The 24,437-nt window shown below is 36.2% G+C and overlaps 1 protein-coding gene and 1 long non-coding RNA gene across 2 annotated transcripts in view; both read left to right on the top strand.

The window, feature by feature from the left end:
• The first annotated feature begins 4,419 nt into the window (after positions 1–4,419).
• LOC113655039 (neural cell adhesion molecule 1-like) overlaps positions 4,420–24,437 on the top strand; it is a 33,614-nt gene continuing 13,596 nt past the window's right edge. The window contains exons 1-5 of the mRNA XM_047817261.1: positions 4,420–4,959; positions 5,293–5,358; positions 6,169–6,483; positions 6,607–6,909; positions 10,761–11,075. Of these exons, the coding sequence (XP_047673217.1) occupies positions 5,322–5,358; positions 6,169–6,483; positions 6,607–6,909; positions 10,761–11,075 (970 nt within the window). The 5' untranslated portion in view covers positions 4,420–4,959; positions 5,293–5,321. The remainder of the gene's footprint in view (positions 4,960–5,292; positions 5,359–6,168; positions 6,484–6,606; positions 6,910–10,760; positions 11,076–24,437) is intronic.
• On the top strand, positions 19,544–23,745 carry LOC113646180. The gene is made up of 3 exons (XR_007143688.1): positions 19,544–19,613; positions 23,315–23,431; positions 23,696–23,745. It is a non-coding gene; the product is annotated as an uncharacterized LOC113646180 (long non-coding RNA).

Genomic DNA, 24,437 nt, shown 5'->3' with positions numbered 1-24,437 from the left:
CTGTTCTCATCTCACACTGCTGTGTATTTGCACTTTATGCGGTCCTGTGTACTTTTACATGTTGCACCATGATCCTTTTTTATCTGAATAAAAAAGTGTGTATATTTCTTATTTTTAATGTAAGGTGGATGAAGAAAAATAAAACCTAAATGAAATATGGAGTATAAAATATTATTGATTGTATTATGTTCATTGTTGTTTGTTTAGTGCTGCCAGACTCCAGCAGTCAAACACAACAAAGATGAAACACGATTTAAAGGCATTTTAAATGTCTACACAACTCCTTTGTGACAGTCGTCAACAGGTGGCGCTGTTGAGCGTATATACGGGGAACTAGGGAGTTATTTAAGCACGTGTGATTGCATCTCTCTTATCTTCTCTCTTGCGCTGTTCAGCCTTTGTTGTCAGGAACAGGTTATTTCCGGTTATGCCCGCTTGCGGAGGGCTTTGAGTATTAATGCGGCGGTGTTTTCTGCTTGTAATGCTACGTTCCTTATTTTTGAGGAATATGTTTCCGTCGTTGAATTTCTCAAAGTATTGGGAAGTTGTGATGAGGGCGATTTGCCGTTTTCCGTGCAAATGGAGCGTGTGAGAGAGCGAGCTTTTTCCAATCCGGTTGGTTAAGTTATGGTTTAGACGCTAATTCAGGGCATTACTGTATATGTAACATTAATACTATGTTTTGAGGAGGGTTTTCTGTGTAGGGAGGTTTTTCTTTTGGTGTTTATTTTGTCGCTCGAGTTGCCGCACTATGTTGTAAATATACTGTGTGATGTTGTGAGCTACGTTTCAGGTCCAGTAGTTCAATGAGTGACACAGTAAGCAAATTTCTATAAGACTGTCTCTGAAACAGAAGGCACTGAAAAGTTTGAAAGTCTGTACTATATTTAATATTTTGTTGTAAATTCCCCCAGCATACTTTGTATCTATTGTTATTGTCAAGTTTGTTAATTGATGTCTGTTGTTAATTCAATAAAAAAGGGGGTGAGTTTAGGGGGGGGGGCACAGTAAGCAAATTTGTTTTCTTTTTTGTTGAATTTTGGATGCAGATTTTTTTTTTCTTTTTCTTATGCCTGTTTTTTCTCTTGTGCAGCTGCCCTATTGCATTTTCCTTCATTTTTGTTCCTGCATAAGATTTCTTGCATTGCATTTAATTATTTGTTTTATTTTATTTTATTTTTTGTCACTCATTTATTGTTGAGGTAACTAAAAGGTAAATGTATCTGGGCTTAAAATGAATAGTTGTGATTTTATTTATTTATTTTCCGCTTTGTTTTCTTTCTGGGTTTTTTTTTTTTTTTTTTTTTTTTAATGTGATGTACTGAATTGAAATATGATTGCAATTAAACTGGATTAGAAAACTTCCTGATTGAAGATTACTGATTGAAATCAACTTCCTTGTGGTTCCTTGTTCTACTTGATACATAATAGAATGGATGTCGTTTCCATGTGTAGTGTCTCTGACGATGAATTTAATTTAATAATTGTGGTGGTTTTTACCCCTGGTGCCCGAACCCAACCTTTTAAGGCCAACTACCGTCACACCTTAATTAACATTTACTTTATTATACTTTATCAAACTTCTGAAAAAGGATTTGAAATGCTTCTTTAACCATTTCTTTTTCTCATTAGTTGTAAGAAATGTCACCAAAACATTTTATAGAGCAAAACACATTGTGAAGTGTTTTAACTTTTGCTTTAAACTGTATTTTAAAATTTTATATACTGTTTAATGATACACTTTTGTATCATATTGCATATTAAAGATAAAAGGTTCCAAAAATTGATGAATAAATTAAGAACATGTTGAAATTAAGTGAAGAGTTTTCAGAGAAAATGTGTATTTGTACATTCTCTCTCTCTCTTTCTCTCTCTCTCTCTCTCTCTCTCTCTCACACACACACACACACACACACACACTTGTATAAGTAGGTAATATATAAATAATCACAATAACGTGTTAAAAGAAGCACTTTTTTGTTGTTATTTCCACTAGATGTGTGTGGGGGGGTGTTTGTGTTTGGTAAGGATCACTGAACACAATTTAACCAAATACAAAGTATTTATTCAATTTCCATGTATTAATTTGTGTGTGTGTGTGTGTGTGTGTGTGTGTGTCTGTGAGAGAGAGAGAGAGAGAGAGAGAGAGAGAGAGAGAGAGAGAGAGAGAGAGAGAGAGAGAGAGAGAGAGAGAGACTGATTTTGTTTATTGTAAGTGTGTGTTTGCCTTTTTGGTCTCATCATTTTTAATGATGCCCACATTTAAAACAGTTCAGTAATGAAGTGATATTTTACTTACAGTTGTTCAATATGCATTCATCCTTCATCTATCCATAAAATTGGTTATACTGTGAATTCTTTCCCCGTACCAAGACATGCATCTCTATGCTGTCTATACTGTGTGTGTGTCTGTGATTGTTCCCTGTCAAGGGTTGATACCCTGTTCAGGATGTCCTAATTCCCATGGGATATGCCCCAGGCTCTATGCAATACTGATGAAATTGTCTAGCTATTCATTATTCATTTAGCTCATGGCAAAAAAATTCACAATTGTATTAGTAAATGGGACCTGTGTGCTTTTCACAGAGCAATACCTTACCACAGAGAGAGAGAAAGAGAGCTCCGATTCCATCTTCTGAGAAATTGTCCATTAATAAAAATCCAATATTTAAACCCTGCATATTTATGTACTTTTCTTGATATTAATTGCCATAGTCCAGTGAAGTAGATAAACTCATAAACCATACACTTTTTTATAAATAAATAAATAAACAAATGGATAAATATCGCAGTCCGTTGTTCACATTTTTAACAAACTAAAACAACTAAATCAACCCTTGATGAAAGAAAGAAAGTGACGTGACATACGGCTAAGTAAGGTGACCCATACTCAGAATTTGTTTTCTGCATTTAACCCATCTAAAGTGCACACACACACACACACACACACACACACACACACACACACACCCTAACCCTAACCCTAACCCTCGGTCTTCTAACAAAGGCTCCTCTCCAAGGTCTTCTACTTAAACTATTGTTTGAATCTTTAAAAGAAGGAGGCAGACTTAGACCTTTTTGTCTTTTCAGGATCCTCACAATGGGAGGCCTTGTTTTTATTAAAAGTAGTGTAATACAAATAGGTGTGTGTAATATATGTAAAAGAAAAAGAAAAAGATTACAAATAAAAACTTCCTTCAAATAATCAAACAGTACTAGAATAAGTAAAAGGTATCAAGATGCAAAGATTATAACAAACCAAGAAACACTCTCCAAGTGTAAACTTGCGTTTGTTCTATGATGCAACTAAAGTATAACATGCACTAGGCTGCTTACAATAGAATGCACACTCAATGTGATTCAAGGCAGGCTTTTATACTTTTTTACTGTGGCCAGATTTGGCTGTCAGGTTTGGTTGGCTTTGTGCTCTTTAGACGACTACCATTTTATTTCATAAATACCTCTCGGTTTCCCAAACATATCTCACCAGCCGACTCAATCTTTTCTAACCTCACGGTAACACTTCTATATATGGTCATACTTCCTGCTACTTCTCAGGCTGTGATTATATAGAACTGAAGTTGACAGGAACTTGAAAGCAGGCTTTAAAACACTGTGTGTACAGATTACTCCCCGCGAATACACAGAGGGGTTTACTTTTAACAACAGACCTTGAAACACTTGTGTGCAGATTCAGTAATACACAGTAGGCTTTATAAGTGTTTACTACTAGAAAGTTTACATTAAAATACACAAGATTAATCTAATCAACTCTATTACATGAGGATACATGATTATAAGTAAAAGAAATGCATTTCAGAATTTTTCTTGAACATTCTGAAAATAAAACATATTAACACATAATGCATTATAGTCTTCTTTTTTCTTTTGGACTCCTCTTCCAGCTGTTTAAGTACAGCGTCTGATCCCTCGGTGTCTTCTTTTAAACATTCGTATTCAGATCTTTCAACTCTTCAACCAATTCTTCAACCTTTTGGCTTTTTACATCAATCTTTCTTTGTTTGTTCCCCTTACGTTTAGCTTTTCTTTCCCTATTTCTCCTTCTCTTTGTATTATCTATGTCCGTCTGTCTATTGACGGATAAGTTAATAATTGGTCGTGGTGTACCTTGATATTTATTATTATTTATTTGCTGAGAACCATTATTAAAAAAATCAGGTATCAGGTATGTAGAGTCCTGTAACTCCATCCAGTACATGACGGTGTCTGGTAACATCTCTTGCATGCCGCTGGCTCACAACATATTAGTTGTAAGAAATGTCACCAGAGAATCTCTGTTCTATAACATCTCATATTGTGGAGTCTTTTATTATTTTATACTTTAAAATGTATATACTGCATAACCATACAATTGTGTGATGCACTTTGAAGAAGAGTTCCAGTGTAGTGATGATAAATTGTGTCCTAAGTCTAGGCCAAAACTTGGTAAACAAATTCAGATTATGTTGAAATGTAGAGAACATTAGTATTTGTGTTATAGGATCATATTTGCTTTTGTTCTTTAAGGGTTAAAATAATTCTGTACTCTCCTGGTGATGTTATTCATAATAAATTTTTTAAAAAATTAATAAATATTTTAATCACACTAATGTGCAGGGCTTTTTATTTGTTAAAATTATTACTTGTAGACTATTTCCACTAGAATACACAAGTTAATATAGATTAGATAAGATTAGATTCACACAGGCATAAAAGGAACTCCCACTAAATACGAAAACACATTGCAGACATAAACCTCGGTATGAGTGGGCGATGTGGTTTTACTTTTAACCACACACATATCTGATTGAAAAGCAAGGGGAAGCTGTGTCAGTTCGTTTAAAAAGCGCTACCAAGAGTACAGAAGTCACATATGAACCTGTAATCTAAAGGTAAACCTGCTTGGTGCTGCACACAAAAAGAGTTTGAGAAACGTTTTGAAACGTTCATTGTGAATCTGTAAGTTTTTTTTTTATTATCTTTTTCTGTTTGTGTTGTTAAATTGTAGTAACACTTAAGTACACACAGACACACAGTAACTTTACAGCTGTAAAGTCAATGTGGTGTCAGATAATATATCTTTATGTGTGATGATTATTTAATCTTTATTTAAGGCTTTTAAGATGCACTCAGTTAACTTATAGATCAGCTATAAGGTGTGTGTGTGTGTGTGTGTGTGTGAGAGAGAGAGAGAGAGAGAGAGAGAGAGAGAGAGAGAGAGAGAGAGAGAGAGAGAGAGAGAGAGAGAGAGCTATAAAGTTTCCTTTTCTTTACATTATGCTACTCTTGTAGGTAACTCTTATAGGACTTTCTTAAACACCATGAAGTGGCTTTTAATTTCTTGCATCACTGTGATGGGTAAGTGTTACTGTTTATAGTTCTGTATTAAACACTGATGACAGATTCAAACATTTCTCGACTATAAGAATATAAGACAAGAGTAGAGACATGCTGGATTGGATGGGGTTCTGTCGGGGTTCTCATTAAACCTATTAAAGACATTTAAGCTTCTGTCTAAGTGACTATAAGACCTGCTCCTGCTCAGTTTAGAGTTGTATGTGTGTGGTGTTGTATTATTTGCCTGTATGAAATAAATAAAAGAAAGAAAAAGGTAAGTAGTTAAAAAAAAGTGTTATCTTAAAATAATTTAAAGTTACATATCATTTAAAAAAAATCCTTAAGTCATATTGGTCCAGTAATCACACTGTAATGTCTTTATGTTCACATCTACATCTAAAGTCTAATCCAATAGTCCAGGTCCACAGTAGAACTGCTCTATTTACTGAAATATATTTTAGTTTCAGGTTTATATTCATTACACAGAAGGGACCGATGGAATAAAGTTCAAAGTATCACCTAAGCAACAGTGTGTATGTGTTTCTTTCAGAGAAAGTTCTAATGACTTGTGTGAGATCTTTCTTTAACATTCTCAAAAGTCTGGACTGTTTGTTTCTGGAGCCTGTTGAGTTTTGTCCCTCAGTTCGGTTTATTTAAACATATATGAACACAGCAATCGTGCTCAGATCTGTATTGAATCAATCAAGCTTATTTGACATGAATAATGTACTGAACGAGGATTGTTTTCCAAAAGAAACAGCTTTAAATGATGGATTTATGGTGTGTCACATATTCAAAATATATTTTCTGATTTATTCTCTGATTTGTTAGTTTACCTGCTGATGCCACAGTGTCAAGCCTTCATCGTCATAGAATCAATGGTGAATGAAGCCCTGACCCTCCTGTGTAACTGCTCAGGAAATTGTCCAGTGGTTCGGTGGATCCGCTTCATTCCTAACAAAGCTGTCATTGTTCAGCAGATTTGTTCAAAACAAGAGAATTTTAACAAAAGACTTGCACTACCAGGAGATACAAGTAGAGGAGATTTCTCCCTGATGATCAGTTCAGTAGCCTACACTGATGCAGGCTCTTACATGTGCAGATGTAATGAAATATCAGTGACAGAAGTAAAGCTGAAAGTTATCAGTAAGTGCTCTTGCTGTCATCAGCAGAACATTCTGTCATTCTTAACATGTCTGTAGTAAAGTCTGACCAGCCACATTAAATGTTAAAATGTAATAACGTGATTTGTTTTTGTTTATCCGGAAGTTCCGACAGTTGTAAAGGCTTTCGAGGGGAAGAACGTCACTCTCCCGTGTTACGGAGACACTCGACAAGTCGTTAAAGATGTAAAGTGGAAGAAAGATGGACACGAGGTCCTGCTGTACACTCCTGCAAACAGATGGATGACTAAACAAAACAGATTCACAATGTCAGTTGAAGGCTTTCTAGACGGTGATCTCTCTCTTCACATCAGTCCAGTTCACCTGTCTGATACAGGATTATATCAGTGTCTCATCCACGATGAATCTCAGGACGGAGAACCACGAGCTGTGTTACTGAAGGTAGAAGGTAAATAGATCTCTTATTCTAATGATACTTACAGACCTCATGAACTGAAAGTTAAAGGTTTTGTTAAGTTCCTGTAAGCTGAGTGAACATTCTAGTGTAGAGTTTATTTGTAAATTCAGTCCCACTTTGTACGGTTTTTATACTGATGTACTGTAGTCAGTCTCCATGCATGTCAGGTAGCGTGGTAACATCCAAACAACACAAAAATGTCTCTTAGTGTTGAAGTTCTACAGTTCCTCAGTCTACAGCTTTGAAAGTGTCATAAAAATCATAATTTAGGATGTGTTTTGTAAATGTTGATCACTACAGAGATGAACAATCCTAGCAGTGCAAACCATCCTGAAACTGGAGCGCTGTTGGTGGTTGTGAATTGTTGTTGTCCTGGAAAAAAAATATTATATATGATTTGATTATGAAATCCCCGACTTAATGGAGTTAACTGAGCCGCAGCCACACACCTGACTCCTGTGTACAGAGTAGGTGAAATGACCTGGGAAAACAGGCAGTGGGTCAAACCATTGTGAGGAAGGGGAGGGGGACTCAACTGTTTCTAAATGCATTTTTGCGTTTGGTTTTTTTTTCTACTTACACAATTATTTAGGTATACATACATATATTTTACACAATAGAGAGTGCGATATTTTTTAAATCATTTTTTTGGGGGGGGGGGGCAATCCTCGGATGGGGGGGGGGCATGCCCCCCCCGTCATTTACGCCCATGCTCCTGACACAAGCGGTTCTTAAGTCTAGACCAGCAACGTTTTGGTGCTACTTAAGAACCACTTTTCCTGGTTCGGAGCCGGTGCTTTGGCGGTCGAAACAGAAAGAACTGGTTCTAAATTAGGCTCTGGCTCCGAACCAGCACTCGAACTGCCTCGGTGGAAAAGGGGCAATTCAATGTTATTCAAGGCAGGCTTTTATACTTTTTTACTGTGGCCAGATAGATTTGGCTGTCAGGTTTGGTTGGCTTTGTGCCTTTTAGACGGCTACCATCTTATTTCATAAATACCTCTCGGTTTCCCAAACATATCTCGCCAGCCGACTCTGTGTGCGCTGCTAATGTCTTTTCTTTTCTAACGTCACGGTCTATATATGGTCATACTTCCTGCTACTTCTCAGGCTGTGATATAGAACTGAAGTTAACAGGAACTTGACAGCAGGCTTTAAAACACTTTTTCACTTTTAACAGCAGGCCTTGAACCACGTGTGGCCAGATACTCTCAGTAATACACAGTAGGCTTTATAAATGTTTACTACTAGAAAGTTTAAATTAAAATACACAAGATTAATCTAATCAACTCTATTACATGAGGATACATGATTATAAGTAAAAGAAAAGCATTTCAGAATTTTTCTTGAACATTCTGAAAATAAAACATATTAACACATAATGCATTATAGTCTTTTTTTCTTTTGGAATCCTCTTCCAGCTGTTTAAGTACAGCGTCTGATCCCTCGGTGTCTTCTTTTAAACACTCATATTCAAATCTTTCAACTCTTCAACCAATTCTTCAACCTTTTGGCTTTTTACATCAATCTTTCTTTGTTTGTTCCCCTTACGTTTAGCTTTTCTTTCCCTATTTCTCCTTCTCTTTGTATTATCTATGTCCGTCTGTCTATTGACGGATAAGTTAATAATTGGTTGTGGTGTACCTTGATATTTATTATTATTTATTTGCTGAGAACCATTATTAAAAAAATCAGGTATCAGGTATGTAGAGTCCTGTAACTCCATCCAGTACATGACGGTGTCTGGTAACATCTCTTGCATGCCGCTGGCTCACAACATATTAGTTGTAAGAAATGTCACCAGAGAATCTCTGTTCTATAAAATCTCATATTGTGGAGTCTTTTATTATTTTTTACTTTAAAATGTATATACTGCATAACCATACACTTGTGTGATGCACTTTGAAGAAGAGTTCCAGTGTAGTGATGATAAATTGTGTCCTAAGTCTAGGCCAAAACTTAGTAAACAAATTCAGATTATGCTGAAATGTAGAGAACATTAGTATTTGTGTTATAGGATCATATTTGCTTTTGTTCTTTAAGGGTTAATATAATTCTGTACTCTCCTGGTGATGTTATTCATATTAAATGTAAAAAATTTTGAATTAATATTTTAATCACACTAATGTGCAGAGCTTTTTATTTGTTAAAATTATTCTTTGTAGACTATTTCCACTAGAATACACAAATTAATATATATTAGATAAGATTAGATTTTAATGTCATTACACATGTACAAGTAAAAGGCAAAGAAATGCAGTTTGGCATCTAACCAGAAGTGCAATAAGAAGCAAGTTCAAGATGTACAGTATTTACAACAAAAACAGTATAATATACAGATGAATATGTTATAGACAAATATACAGGTTCGGTGCTATAGACATAATGTACAGGGTGTTATATATTATACTGACATAATATACAGGGGTCAGGGTGTGTTCAGTAAGGTGACAGTGCTAAGTCAAAAAAGTGCAGAAGCACACCACATGACCACTGATACGGTTTGAGTAGATATGAGTAACAACGCCCACATTATAAAAAAAGTGGAAGATCTTAAAATATGGGACATTCCCTCATCCGCCCGCAAATCTATATATCTTACCCGCTTCGTGCTGCACACAAAAAGAGTTTGAGAAACGTTTTGAAACGTTCATTGTGAATCAGTAAGTTGTTTTTTTTTAATCTTTTTCTGTAACACTTAAGTATAAACAGACACACGGTAACTTTACAGCTGTAAAGTCAATGTGGTGTCAGATAATATATCTTTATGTGTGATGATTATTTAATCTTTATTTTAGTCTTTTAAGACTCCGTTAACTCATAGATCAGCTATAAGGTGTGTGTGTGTGTGTGTGTGTGTGTGTGTGTGTGTGTGTGTGTGTGTGTGTGTGTGTGTGTGTGTGTGTGTGTGTGTGTGTGTGTGTGTGTGTGTGTGCATAAAGTTTCCTTTTCTTTACATCATGCTGCTCTTGTAGGTAACTCTTTTAGGACTTTCCGAAACACCATGAAGTGGCTTTTAATTTCTTGCATCACTGTGATGGGTAAGTGTTACTGTTTATAGTTCTGTATTAAACACTGATGACAGATTAAACATTTCTTGACTATAAGAATATAAGACAAGAGTAGAGACATGCTGGATTGGATGGGGTTCTGTCTTGGTTCTCATTAAACCTATTAAAGACATTTAAGCTTCTGTGTAAGTGACTATAAGACCTGCTCCTGCTCAGTTTAGAGGGGTATGTGTGTGGTGTTTTAATATTTGCCTGTATGAAATAAATAAAAGAAAGGTAAGTTGTTAAAAAAAAGTGTTATCTTAAAATAATTTAAAGTTACATATCATTTAAAAAATACATAAGTCATGTTGGTCCAGTAATCACACTGTAATGTCTTTATGTTCACATCTAAATCTAAAGTCTAATCCAATAGTCCACGTCCACAGTAGAACTGCTCTGTTTACTGAAATATATTTTAGTTTCAGGTTTATATCCATTACACACAAGGGACCGATGGAATAAAGTTCAAAGTATCACCTAAGCAGCAGTGTGTATGTGTTTCTTTCAGAGAAAGTTCTAATGACTTGTGTGAGATCTTTCTTTAACATTCTCAAAAGTCTGGACTGTTTGTTTCTGGAGCCTGTTGAGTTTTGTGTCTTGGTTCGGTTTATTTAAACATATATGAACACAGCAATCGTGCTCAGATCTGCACTGAATCAATCAGGCTTAGACGACCTGAACAATGTACTGAACGAGGATTGTTTTCCAAAAGAAACAGCTTTAAATGATGGATTTATGGTGTGTCACATATTCAAAATATCTTTTCTGGTTTATTCTCTGATCTGTTAGTTTACCTGCTGATGCCACAGTGCCAAGCCTTCATCGTCATAGAATCGATGGTGAATGAAGCCCTGACCCTCCTGTGTAACTGCTCAGGAATTTGTCCAGTGGTTCGGTGGATCCGCTTCATTCCTGACAACGTTGTCGTTCAGAGCTGGAACTGTTCAAAACAAGAGAATTTTAACAAAAGACTTGCACTACCAGGAGATACAAGCAGAGGAGATTTCTCCCTGATGATCAGTTCAGTAGCCTACACTGATGCAGGCTCTTACATGTGCAGCTGTAATGAAAAATCAGTGACTGAAGTAAAGCTGAAAGTTATCAGTAAGTGCTCTTGCTGTCATCAGCAGAACATTCTGTCATTCTTAACATGTCTGTAGTAAAGTCTGACCAGCCACATTAAATGCTAAACTGTAATAACCTGATTTGTTTTTGTTTATCCGGAAGTTGCGACAGTTGTAAAGGCTTTCGAGGGGAAGAACGTCACTCTCCCGTGTTACGGAGACACTCGACAAGTCGTTAAAGATGTAAAGTGGAAGAAAGATGGACACGAGGTTCTGCTGTACACTCCTACAAACAGATGTATGACTAAACAAAACAGATTCACGATGTCAGTAGAAGGCTTTCTAGACGGTGATCTCTCTCTTCACATCAGTCCAGTTCACCTGTCTGATACAGGATTATATCAGTGTCTCATCCACGATGAATCTCAGGACGGAGAACCACGAGCTGTGTTACTGAAGGTAGAAGGTAAATAGATCTCTTATTCTAATGATACTTACAGACCTTGTGAACTGAAAGTTAAAGGTTTTGTTAAGTTCCTGTGAGCTGAGTGAACATTCTAGTGTAGAGTTTATTTGTAAATTCAGTCCCACTTTGTACGGTTTTTATACTGATGTACTGTAGTCAGTCTCCATGCATGTCAGGTAGTGTGTTAACATCCAAACAACACAAAAATGTCTCTTAGTGTTGAAGTTCTACAGTTCCTCAGTCTACAGCTTTGAAAGTGTCATAAAAAGTAATCAAATCATATATAATATTTTTTTTTCCAGGGCAACAACAATTCACAACCACCAACAGCGCTCCAGTTTCAGGAGGGTTTGTACTGCTGGGATTGTTCATCTCTGTATGGATCAACATTTACATTACATGAGATTACTTGATCATTTATATTACATGAGAAAATGCAGAAACCAGATTTTATCTAAGACTGCAGGATCTTTAGCTTACCTGTACATCACCGTATTGTTGTCCTGTATGTTCCTTTTATTCTGTGTGTTTATTGTATATTTAAAGTCAGATTTACAAATATATGAATTCAACTGAGTATCTTAAATTCACCTTTCAGTTGGCTGCTTGCACATTGATTAATAGTTATTTATTACCTCCTGTTTTAACTTGAACAGTCATATTAAATGTAGAGGAAACACAACAGTATTTAAACCTCTACACAATGACTTAATTAACATTTACTTTAGTTTACTTGTATTCAACTTCTTCTGAAAAAGGTTTTGATATGCTGGAACCACCACAAGTGTTTTATTTCCTTTGTTTTAAACCATATTTAAACATGCAGGTACTGTATAAATATATGCTTTTATGATGATTATTAGAGGTACAAAAGTGACAAGACATTCTGTCCTAAGTCTAAGCCAAAAACTGCTGATCAAATTATGAATATGTTGAAACGTAGAGAACATTTGTATTTGTGTTATATGATCATATTTTCCTATTGTGTTTTAAGGGTGCAAATAATTCTGTTATTACATCTATAACACAGATGCTGTTTACACTCAGGGTGATGTTTATGTTATAGACTGTGTGATTGTCTTTAATGATTGTTTATACGAATTTGTTTAAAAGTCATATTTAAAATTATATAATTTGAATGTGTATTTCAATGATAATGAAAATGGTTTTATTTTGTGTTTTTCACTTTTTTTTGCCTGGATTCTTGAACATTATTACTAAAGAATTAATGTTTTAAAACTTGTTCATTTTTTTGTATGTATATTTTTTGTTTTAATGTTTTAATGTAAGGTGGATGAAGGAAAATGATCCCTAAATGAAATATGGAATATAAAATATTATTGATTGTATTATGTTCATTGTTGTGTCTGTTTAGTGCTGCCAGACTCCAGCATTCACACAAAACAAAGAGGAAACACAATTTAATTAACTCCTTAATTAACATTTACTTTATTATACTTTATAAAACTTATGAAAAAGGATTTGAAATGCTGGAGCCACCTGAAGAGGTTCAGAAAAGGTCTTTCAGAGGTCCTAAGAGACAATTCTTTAACCTTTTCTTTTTCTCATTAGTTGTAAGAAATGTCACCAGAACATTTTATAGAGCAAAACACATTGTGAAGTGTTTTATAAACTTTGCCCAAAAACTATATTTTAAAATGTATATACTGTATAATTATACACTTTTGTGATGCATATTAATCTTTATTTAAGACTTTTAAGATGCACTCAGTTAACTCATAGATCAGCTATAAGGTGTGTGTGTGTGTGTGTGTGTGTGTGTGTGTGTGTGTGTGTGTGTGTGTGTGTGTGTGTGTGTGTGTGTGTGTGTGTGTGTGTGTGTGTGTGTGTAAAGTTTCCTTTTCTTTACATCATGCTGCTCTTGTAGGTAACTCTTATAGGACTTTCTAAAACACCATGAAGTTGTTTTTAATTCCTGACATCATTGTGATGGGTAAGTGTTACTGTTTATAGTTCTGTATTAAAATAAACAGAGATGACAGATTCAAATATTTCTTGACATGATGTGTTTAACCTAGTTGTGTTTTACCATGGAACCTCTAGTACAGGGGGTCAAACTCATTATCACCGAGGGCCACATCAGTGTAATGGTTGCCCTCAAAGGGCCAGATGTAACTTTGAGGCAGTATAAATATAGATAAATGTAACTAAATGTAATGTAAAATAAATGCAAATACTCCTTAATGTTAAATAACTCTGGATTTTTATTATTCAACTTACAAATAATACATATTTGCATAAATGTAAAAATAAATGTTTTCTTGTTGCTCTATGTAGCCAGGTCTGACGGTCTTGCCCGGGCAGACCTTTCTGCTGAGCTGCACAATGGAGAACACGCATAGAGAGTTAAAACAAAACTTCCACAGCACAGTCTCATTATATCTGCTTTTTTTATTTAGAACAGTCTTTTAATCTTTTTAAATCAATTAAATCGTTGTGTTGTGATCGTATAGTGTATTCAATAACAAATCAGTGAAAAACTTAACAATTCAATTCAACTAAATTGGATTGGAGGGTAAACATCTTCACCTAGCTGTGAACATAGTTCAATTAGAACATTTAAACTATTTCCTCTACATTACACACATTATGTTTGCATTATTAATATAGATTATATTACATTGGATTAGATTAGATTCAACTTTATTGTCATTACACATGTACAAGTAAAAGGCAACAAAATTCAGTTTGGCATCTAACCAGAAGTGCAATAAGAAGCAAGTTCAAGATGTACAGTATTTACAGTAAAAACAGTATAATATACAGATGAATATGTTATAGACAAGATATACAGGTTCGGTGCTATAGACATAATGTACAGGGTGTTATATATTATACTGATATAATGTACAGGGGTCGGGGTGCAAGGCAGTGTTCAGTAAGGTGACAGAGCCTAGGAAAAAGGTGTTTCTCAATCTGCTGGGGTTTTTGTCAAAAAGGACCTAAAAGGTAAGTGACAAACAGTCTGTAGGCAGAGTGAGAGGAGTCTGAAAGAAAGCTGAAAATGGAAAACTCCTGAAAAGAGGACTAACAAAGCAATAAGAACACGTGCTGCACTGACTTCCTCGACTATTCAATGTTAATAATAATAAAAAAGACTTATGCATGTAACAACAGCTCAAAACATTATATCGATACTTGCAGTGATAACTGGCTATAAACATGAGACTTTAACAACTTCCTTTACAGTAGAAGAAACAAGAAAATACAATCAACAGTAAACTTAACAAGCATCATCCTTTACAGTCAACACTCAAACCTCATGATTTTACAATAAAATAAGATTTTCACAATGTACACAAATGCTGAGAGAATATATAATGTCATTAATCTCTATATTTAACAATGAAATGACTGTATGACATCGGTAATGTAATAATACATGTCTAAACACTGCTCCATCTGTAGCACCCAGTGCATTCAACAAAACAAAGATAAATTGATTAAGACAGACTCACAGTCTGTTTAACTCACAGTAGTCTGATATAACAGGGAAGTGGTTAAAATGCCCAGATTACTAGACTGAAACCCTGTGAAACTATAAATAATATGAGCAAAGTAACAGTTTCTCGGAAATGACAGGATATCACACTAAGCTCAAAGCAACCATTAGACCTCAAAGCAACCGTTATACATGTGCTTAAACATGCTGACCACATGACATGACATTAATTTAGTAGAGCAAACTACTTTAAACACAGAACTTATTAAAACTACATTGAACCTTGTTTACACGCCAACAAAAGTGTGTTTTGTTCATTCGTTCTTTTCCAAACTCCTAAAAAGAAGATTACTAAAGCACTTTTAGAGGCATGCGATGACGTGTATGTGTGTATGTGTGTGTACGTGTGTGCGTATGTGTGTGCGTGCACAAGTACTGTATGTGTGTGTGCATATGTGTGTGCATATGTGTGTGTGCATATGTGTGTGCATGTGTGTGTGTGTGTGTCCTCTGTCGACCTCTTCAAATGATACAAAATGCAACTACATGCCTTGTTTTCAACATGACTACGTTGTCCACACCACCCCGCTGCTGCAATCACTACACTGGCTTTCTGTATCTGCACGCATCAGATTAAAAAGACTGATTGTCTACAAAGCCAAAAACCGACCAGCTCCCAACACCATGAAGTGGCTTTTAATTCCTGACATCACTGTGATGGGTAAGTGTTACTGTTTATAGGGGAAGTAGTGGCCTAATGGTTAGACAGTCTGACTCCTAATCCTAAAGGTTGTGGGTTGATGTTGAAGGTTGAAATGTAGAGAACATAGACTACACCGGTGTTTTTTATTATTTTATTTTTTAAAAACCTGTATATTTTACGTTGTCCTGCATTTGGGTCTGTTTTTATCCCTGCGTCCCTGACAGTGCTGGATGACTCAAGTCTGGTCACGAGATTCAATTTGTAAAATTGATTTGACCTGGTATCCATTGCACCTGCACCTTTTTTGCATTTGCACCTGGACCTGTTTTCAGGGTTCTCAAGTTTTGAAGAAAGACAAGAGTGACATCTCCAACCACCCACCCAAACACAACAATGGGGGAGGGGGTGTTGTGTTTGGTAAGATCACTGAACACAATTTAACCAAATACAAAGTATTTGTTCAATTTCCGAGTGAGTGAGTGAGTTCCTTCCTGCCTTCTTCGTTCGTTCCTTCCTGCCTTCTTCGTTCGTTCCTTCCTGCCTTCTTCGTTCGTTCCTTCCTGCCTTCTTCGTTCGTTCCTTCGTCTGAGAAATTGTTCATTAAAAAGAAAACAATTTTTAAACCCTAAATATTTGTCCATTTTTCTTGATATTAATTGCCATGGTCCAGTGAAGTACTTTTTTTTACATGCACTTTTATAAATAAATAAACAAATTAATAAATATCGCAGTCCGTTCACATTTTTAACAAAATAAAACATAAATAAACCCTTGATGATGATTACTCTCTCTCACTCACTCATTTTCTACCGCTTATCCGAACTACCTCGGGTCACGGGGAGCCTGTGCCTATCTCAGGCGTCATCGGGCATCAAGGCAGGATACACCCTGGACGGAGTGCCAACCCATCACAGGGCACACACACACTCTCATTCATACACACACACACTACGGACAATTTTCCAGAGATGCCAATCAACCTACCATGCATGTCTTTGGACCGGGGGAGGAAACCGGAGTACCCGGAGCCCTTGATGATTAATGAAATAAAAAATATGTCAAGTAAATATCACTCATTCTTGCAAAGATATTAGCAACAACAACTGATGGTAGTATTAGTGTTACAGGTACAGATTTTAATAGCTCTTATTCTGTGGTTTATAGAATGACCACTAGGTGTCACGCTTGCTCTTGTTACCGTGAGAAGTCGAGTTTACATTTACATGTACAGCATTTGGCAGACGCCCTCATCCAGAGTGATGTACTTAAGACACCATGAGGGTAAAACATTGTTCGAAGTTACAATAAAAAGTTCCATGCTGACAGATAAGCTTAGTCTTAGCTATATAAGACTTCCCTTACTTTAGACTTGTCCATCACCCCTAAAAGAAAGATAGTGTTATCTTAAGATCATTTTAAATTAAATATCATCCAAAAAATACTGAAGTCAAGTTGTTCCAATAATCACACTTATGTTGTCTTTATGCTGCACTCAACACGTGTTACACCGTGAGCCTGGAGTCATTTCTGTCCTATTTTGTATATAGCTGTGATGTGTGTAGGGACTTGTGCTGGTGATGCACAGTTTAATATCTCCTATTTTAACTGGAGCAGTCATACTAAATGAAGAGTAAACACAACAGTATTTAAACATCTACACAATCAACATTTAATTAACATTTAATTAACATTTTACTTTATTGTACTTGTATTCAACTTCTGAAAAAGGTACTAAAGCTCTATTCTATAACCAGTGTATAATCTGGAAGTGGAGGAGCAGCAATTCATTTTCTTATTAGTTGTAAGAAATGTCACCAGAGAATATCTGTTCTATAAAATTTCAGATTGTGAAGTGTTTTATTATTTTTTACTTTAAAATGTATATACTGTATAATCATACACTTGTGTGATGCATATTAAAGGTACAAAAGAGAGTTCCAGCGTAGTGACGATAAATTGTGTCCTAAGTCTAGGCCAAAACTTGATAAACAAATTCAGATTATGTTGAAATGTAGAGAACATTAGTATTTGTGTTATAGGATCATATTTGCTTTTGTTCTTTAAGGGTTAAAATAATTCTGTACTCTCCTGGTGATGTTATTTATATTAAATTTAAATCATTTGAATGAATATTTTAATCACACTAACATGCAGGGCTTTTTATTGGCTAAGTCAAGTTGGTCCAGTAATCACACAGTAATGTTGTCTTTATGCTGCACTCAACACACTGTTATGTGTTACACTGTGAACCTGGAGACATTTCTGTTCTATCTTGTACAAGCTATATAGCTGTGATGTGTGAAGGGACTCGTGGCTGGTGAGGCACTGACTCTTTTAGAGTCAGATTTACAAAATTATGAATTCAATAAAGTATCTAAAATTCAGTTTTAATTCACGATGATTGTTTATTTAATATCTCCTGTTTTAACTGGAGCAGTCATATTAAATGAAGAGGAAACACAACAGTATTTAAACATCTACACAATGACTTAATTAACATTTACTTTAGTTTACTTGTATTCAACTTCTACTGAAAAAGGTTTTGAAATTCTGAAGTCACCTGAAGAGGTTCAGAAGGTCTTTCAGAGATCCTACATTAAAGCTCTATTCTATAACCAGTGTATTTTTTTTTTTTTTGTATTTTAAACTATATTTTGAAATGTATATACTGTATAACTACACACTTGTGTGATGCATATTAAAGGTACAAAAGAGAGTTCCAGCGTAGTGATGATAAATTGTGTCCTAAGTCTAGGCCAAACCTTGATAAACAAATTCAGATTATGACATTGCTAATGCAAGGTTTCCCACTGGATATTAGCAAACAAATCGTTTGAGCCGGTTTCCAAATAACAGAAGAAATAGTGATTGCTGTTGTAGATAAAATAATTAGAAAATGCCATGAAATAGAACGCTATATTGATTACTATTTGATTGCTATTACTATGTTTACTATTCAGTCTATAATGAGTTTATCCTGTGGGTTAACAGCAATCACCGCTATAACAAGCTCCTCCAACCTACAACAAGACCCTCCTCTTGCAGTGACATAAATACAGATATCTGCAACATAATTCTGTCTAGTCAAAACTCTATTTCAAGATATCTGTAATTACATTTTGACTAGGAAGAATTAAAGTTAAAGATATCTCAAAATTCATTTGAAGATATCTATAACTTGATAACTGATCTACAACTATATTATGACTATCCATAATTCCGTTTAGAGATATCTACAATTTAATTCTGACTAGTCACAATTTCAATTCCCGATATCTATAATCTAGTTTTGATTAGTTAAAATTGAATTGAAGATATCTCAAAAAGACAATATAGATATATTTAATTAAGGAGAGCTGAGGATATCTGGAATTGTGACTAGTCAAAATTAAATTGTAGATATCTCTAACCGGAATTATGGATAGTCATAATTTAGTTGTAGATATCCACATTTCACATCGCGGATATCTACAACTGAGTTAAAGATAGCTGTAAAGGAAAACTCCATAGACATGAATGGAAAAAGTGACGTTGTGGATATCTGAAAAGACAGTTGTGGATAGGAGGAATGCCATTGTGGATATCTGAAATTTTCATTTTGACTCGGCAGAACTGAATTACGGATATCTATAATACATATCCAGACTAGCCATTAAATGTTAAAACGGCTTTCCATACAATAAATGTTAAAACGGCTTGCCCTCAAATTAAAAGACCGCTATCTCCTTTCGCTTTTACGTAAGCGCGTTGTCTCACACACACACACACACACACACACACACACACACACACACACACACACACACACACACACACACACACACACACACACACACACGTCAGCATAAACCAGACAAACCAGTTAGACCAGTGTCAGTAAGACTGAAAGTCAGCAGCTCTATTTTGTGTGGAGTGAAAACTAAAAGATTTCAGGAGTAAAAACACAGTGAGTATCTAAAGCTCTAATATATAAACACACTGAAGTGACACTAGATGCAGAAGAGTTTTGTGGGTTTGTAACTTGATAGCGTGACTATTTCCTGTAAGTGAACTCTGTGCTGATTCAGGGTTAAATTTAACACACCGATGTTGGAGTGAAATAAACGTGTGTCCTGCTGTAATCTGGAGAATGAGACATGACCTCCAACATGAGTGTGTCTGGAAAACAGGACTTAAAGAAAGACGAGAGGTGATTTACTTTTACATTCACCAGCAATAAATACTAAACACTCACCAACAATAAATACTAAAAAGTAACACTCACTAGGAACTCAACTTTGCTTTAAAGTGTTTAATTAGGGTGACCAGACGTCCTCTTTTACCCGGGCATGTCATCTTTTTGAAACCTAAAAATGTGTCCGGACGATTTCTAAATCGTCCGGGATTTTGTTATTCTAGCCTCAAACGTGTTTACGGTGAATTTGCATTGCTCTCTCTTTCATTCACATACCAGTCACGCCCTCCCCCTACAGTTCGCTTTGCATTGAGTAGAAGTGTAGGGTGTAGAGCTACCGTCATTGGTCGATAGTATTCTCTGTACACATTTAATTGGTCAGTCACCTCAAGCGCGAACGTCCTTGTTTACCACTGGCAAAGCGCATGGCTACCCGGCATCTTCAGCCATGCCGAAACGCAAGTGTAATTTCCATGTTTTCGTGTCGGTCGAGATCAACATGAAGCTGATTGCCTGACCTGCAAAGCAGGCACTTCCGCAAATAAAGGTGCCAACGATCTAGAGGCACACATATGTTCAGCAAAGCATCAAAACGCATCGAGGGGCGAGAGCTTATCAGCTAAAGTGACGGAGTTTGTCGTAAGTAAAAACGAAAGTGCAGCTGTCACTGCTGCTGAGGCTGCCTATGCTTTCCACACGGTTAAGCACCACGAAAGCTACAGGTCAATGGACTGCACATCTGGCTTGTTAAAGGTTTTCACAGATTCTAAAACAGCTCAAAAATTCTCAAGCGCTCGAACAAAGACAGAGGCAATTGTAAATACTATGATAGCCCCACATTCTGTTGAAGTTGCGCCAGAAGCACTTCAAGATATCCCCTACTGTGGCGTGTCTACTGATGGCAGCAATCATGGAGCAGTAAAGATATTCCCTCTGCTCATTCAGTATTTTGATTGGAAAAACGGTGGTAAGTAAATGACTTGAAATTAAAAACACCCCATTTCACAGTACATAAAAGACACACTGGAAAAGAAAGGGATATTTTCTAAATGCATTGCATTTACTGGTGATCACGGCAACACAAATTTTGGAGGAATCCAGCGTAATGAGGATGGGAAGAATGTTTTTGCAAATTTAAAAAAGTCCCTGCAGAACACAGCTCTTATTGGTGTAGGTTGCCCAGCACATATTCTGAACAATTGTGTTCACCACGGAGCAGACACACAAAATGTTGACATTGAGCACATCATTTTCGAAATTTATCAGCACTTTCACATCTGCACTGTGCGTACAGAGAGTCTGAAGGAGTACTGTGAGTTTGCTGATGTTGAATTTAGAGCTCTCCTCTCTCACAGCAAGACACGATGGCTGTCATTATTCCCAGGAATTGAGAGATTGCTACAGATGTATCCAGTTGTGAAAGCGTTCTTTTTGTCACAGGAAAAAACACCAATGCACACCAGGAAGCTTTTTGAAGATGAGTTCAGTGAGATTTACCTCTGGCAAATGCATTCACTCATGTGTGTATTTCAGTCAAAAATTCAAGAGATAACAATTCAGAGAGAACAATTCAGTTGTGGAAGTAAAGAGGATTCTATACAGTGTCCATAGCATGCTTCATGAACGCAAGATGAACAACTTCATGCCTCTTAAAGTCAAAAGTATGCTGGCACAAAATCAGAAGAATGGGTATAGTCAAAGGTGTGAGCATTTCAGTGCTCAAGTACAGGGCCTGTACAGTACATGTTTGGACTATCTAGAGAGATGGATGGCACCCATGGAGGAGTTTTCCACTTTTATTTGGATGGATCTGAGTGAGATTCCTGACTGGAATGTTGTAGAGGGCTGTATCAGGCACCTAGCTGGAAAAGGGGTGGACATTGATGATTTAAAGTGCTTTGATCAGGTCACCAATCTAAAGAATTTCATTGAGAGAAGTAACAGTGATGCAGACTTCAGTGATCTACAAGCACACCAGAGGTGGACCAAATTCTTTGAAAGATCCAAAAGTGTTGATTTTCATTCAGAGCTGCTTAAGATGGCACAGTTTTTGATTTTTTTGCCATACCTGCTCGCAATGCAAATGTTGAGCGTATTTTTTCACTGATGCAAGCCCAGTGGACCAAGGAGAGGAATCGCTTGTCTGTTGATTCACTGAAAGGGATTCAGCTGAGTCAGTTAGCTTTTAGTTTTAAATTTAATTTTAATATCATGTTGTATCTGTTCATGGTCCAGCTTCAATAATATTTAGTACATCAGTCAGGAATTAATAGCAGTGTTTGAAGTATTTTCCATTATAAATATTTATTACTAAACTAGATATTACTTTGTTTATTAGACTCTGTGTATCAGCCAACGTTGAAGTCCAAGCTGAGAGAGAAGTTTCAAAGAATTAATGAAGGAATCTCACAGCATGGAAGCTCAGCACTTCTGAATGAGATCTACACTGTGCTCTACATCACAGAGGGTTGGAGTGGAGACGCCAATAATGAACATGAGGTGAGACAGAGTGAGACAGCGTCCAGGAGACCAGCAACACAGGAGAAACCCATCAAATGTAATGAGATCTTTGAATACAAGTACTGTACATCAGAACTGTGCTGACTAAAGGTGTTGCTGGAATTGGAAAAACAGAAACCTCCAACATGAGTGTGTCTGGAAAACAGGACTGAAAGAAAGACGAGAGGTGACTAACTTTTACATTCACCAGCAATAAATACACACCGTCTCATGGCAACACATCTGTATCTCTAAACACTCACTAGTTAACAGAGGAACAAAACTTCGCTTTAAGGTGTTTAATAGCCGTGAATAGTGTCGTAACTCAGAGCCCGTCTCCAAGTCGACACATCGCAGCGTGTCCTCCTCTCTTAAACTTTTTGGTTACTAAAGACTGTTTTAGTTAGACTTAACTGATAACTCTAGAATTACTACAAAAAACATTGAGAAAACTCCTCAAACCTGGATGAGAATGAGCAAACTTCTTTATTGTGGTCAATCGGCCAACAATTCTCTAAGAGAAATTGCCAAGTTGAAAGTAACAAATGAAAACCCCAATTTATAACAATTTATGAGCTAAGGTCTGGGAACCATGGTCTTTTCCATTCTACATAACAAGTTATCGCTATGAGCTAAGGTCTGAGAACCATGGTCTTCTTCATTCTACATAACAAGTTTGTATTTGTTATTACAAATGTGCTCAGACTGACTAGGCCTGACAGCCCAGAATCTGGTTACTTTTACCAAATTTATGATTACAATAAACATCTTTGGCCTACAACATCGCCTACATATGTCTTATGATACCAATTGTAATATTTTGCAAGGCCTAATACTTTACTTGGTTATAGTATTGTAAGGAATAATACTTTAATTAATTCTACTAAGATTTTTCACAACAATAGATCAGTGGTATATTCACTGCTATTAAACACCTTAAAGCAATGTCACTGACATTTCTGTTGTAATTCTAGAATGATGGAGGTAAAGAGATCAGACTCACCAGAACCCAGCTGTGTGTCCATGAAGAGTGACGCATCAATGGGACATCCAATTGCCTTCAGAGACAGAGACAGTTCTACTGATGTGAGGTCAGTATAGTGAGGTGTTTTACAGCAGTGTTCCACCTGATTAAACTCACTTGTCTCATTATGAAGCCCTTCATGAGCTTTATCAGGTGTTGAAGCAGTAAAACACTAAACTGTGCAGTGCTGCAGCTCTCGGACTGGCAGTGAGGAAAAGTGCTTTAAGAGTTCAGTTCAGTCTGCAGTCCCTGAGCTTTGTATTTATTAGTGTGTGATTTGTGCAGCTATGAATACATATAGTCCATATTACATTCTTTTGTTTGTTCACAGACCACAAAAATCAAACATCAGCACAAATCAGCTGGACTCTATATTCAAGGTGTTTGAGTTGTTTTTAAAGTGTGTAATGTGTGAGTTGTGATCCCTTGTAATGGCTTGATGTGCAGCAGCATTAAGGGTGATCAGTTTTATGAGTTTTAAATGTGATAATAAAAATAGACTTTTTTTCTTTTGATAAAATAAAAGCCTCACTCACTGTGTAACATGATAATATTTAGATCTGTTCCTGTGTGTTTCTAACCAGGAGCTGGAACACAAAGTCATCACTCTGATAAAGAATGAGTTGAAGAAGTTTAGGAAGCTCCTGAGTCCAGATTACCCAGCATGCACTGAGAGGGAGGTGGAGGATGAGGAGGATCTGCACAGTGTCAGAGAGGGAGCGCTGAAGATCACACTGCATGTCCTGAAGAACATGAACTACACAGATCTCGCTAACACACTGCACAACAGTAAGAGCTCTGAGTCACGACTTTATTCCATCAGGTTCACTTTAGAGAGAGGAAAAAGTTTTAGATATAAACACTTTGTTTTAAATTTAGTTTTAATATCATGTTGTATCTGTTCATGGTCCAGCTTCAATAATATTTAGTACATCAGAGTAGGAATTAATAGCAGGTTTTGAACGATTTTGCATTATAAATATTTATTACTAAACTAGATATTACTTTGTTTATTAGACTCTGTGTATCAGCCAACGTTGAAGTCCAAGCTGAGAGAGAAGTTTAAAAGAATT

The sequence above is a fragment of the Tachysurus fulvidraco genome, chromosome 8 (assembly GCF_022655615.1).
Source record: "Tachysurus fulvidraco isolate hzauxx_2018 chromosome 8, HZAU_PFXX_2.0, whole genome shotgun sequence".
Classification (NCBI taxonomy): Eukaryota; Metazoa; Chordata; class Actinopteri; order Siluriformes; family Bagridae; genus Tachysurus; species Tachysurus fulvidraco.
The sequence above is the reverse complement of the archived record's forward strand: the minus strand, read 5'-3'. Positions and strand labels throughout refer to the sequence as shown.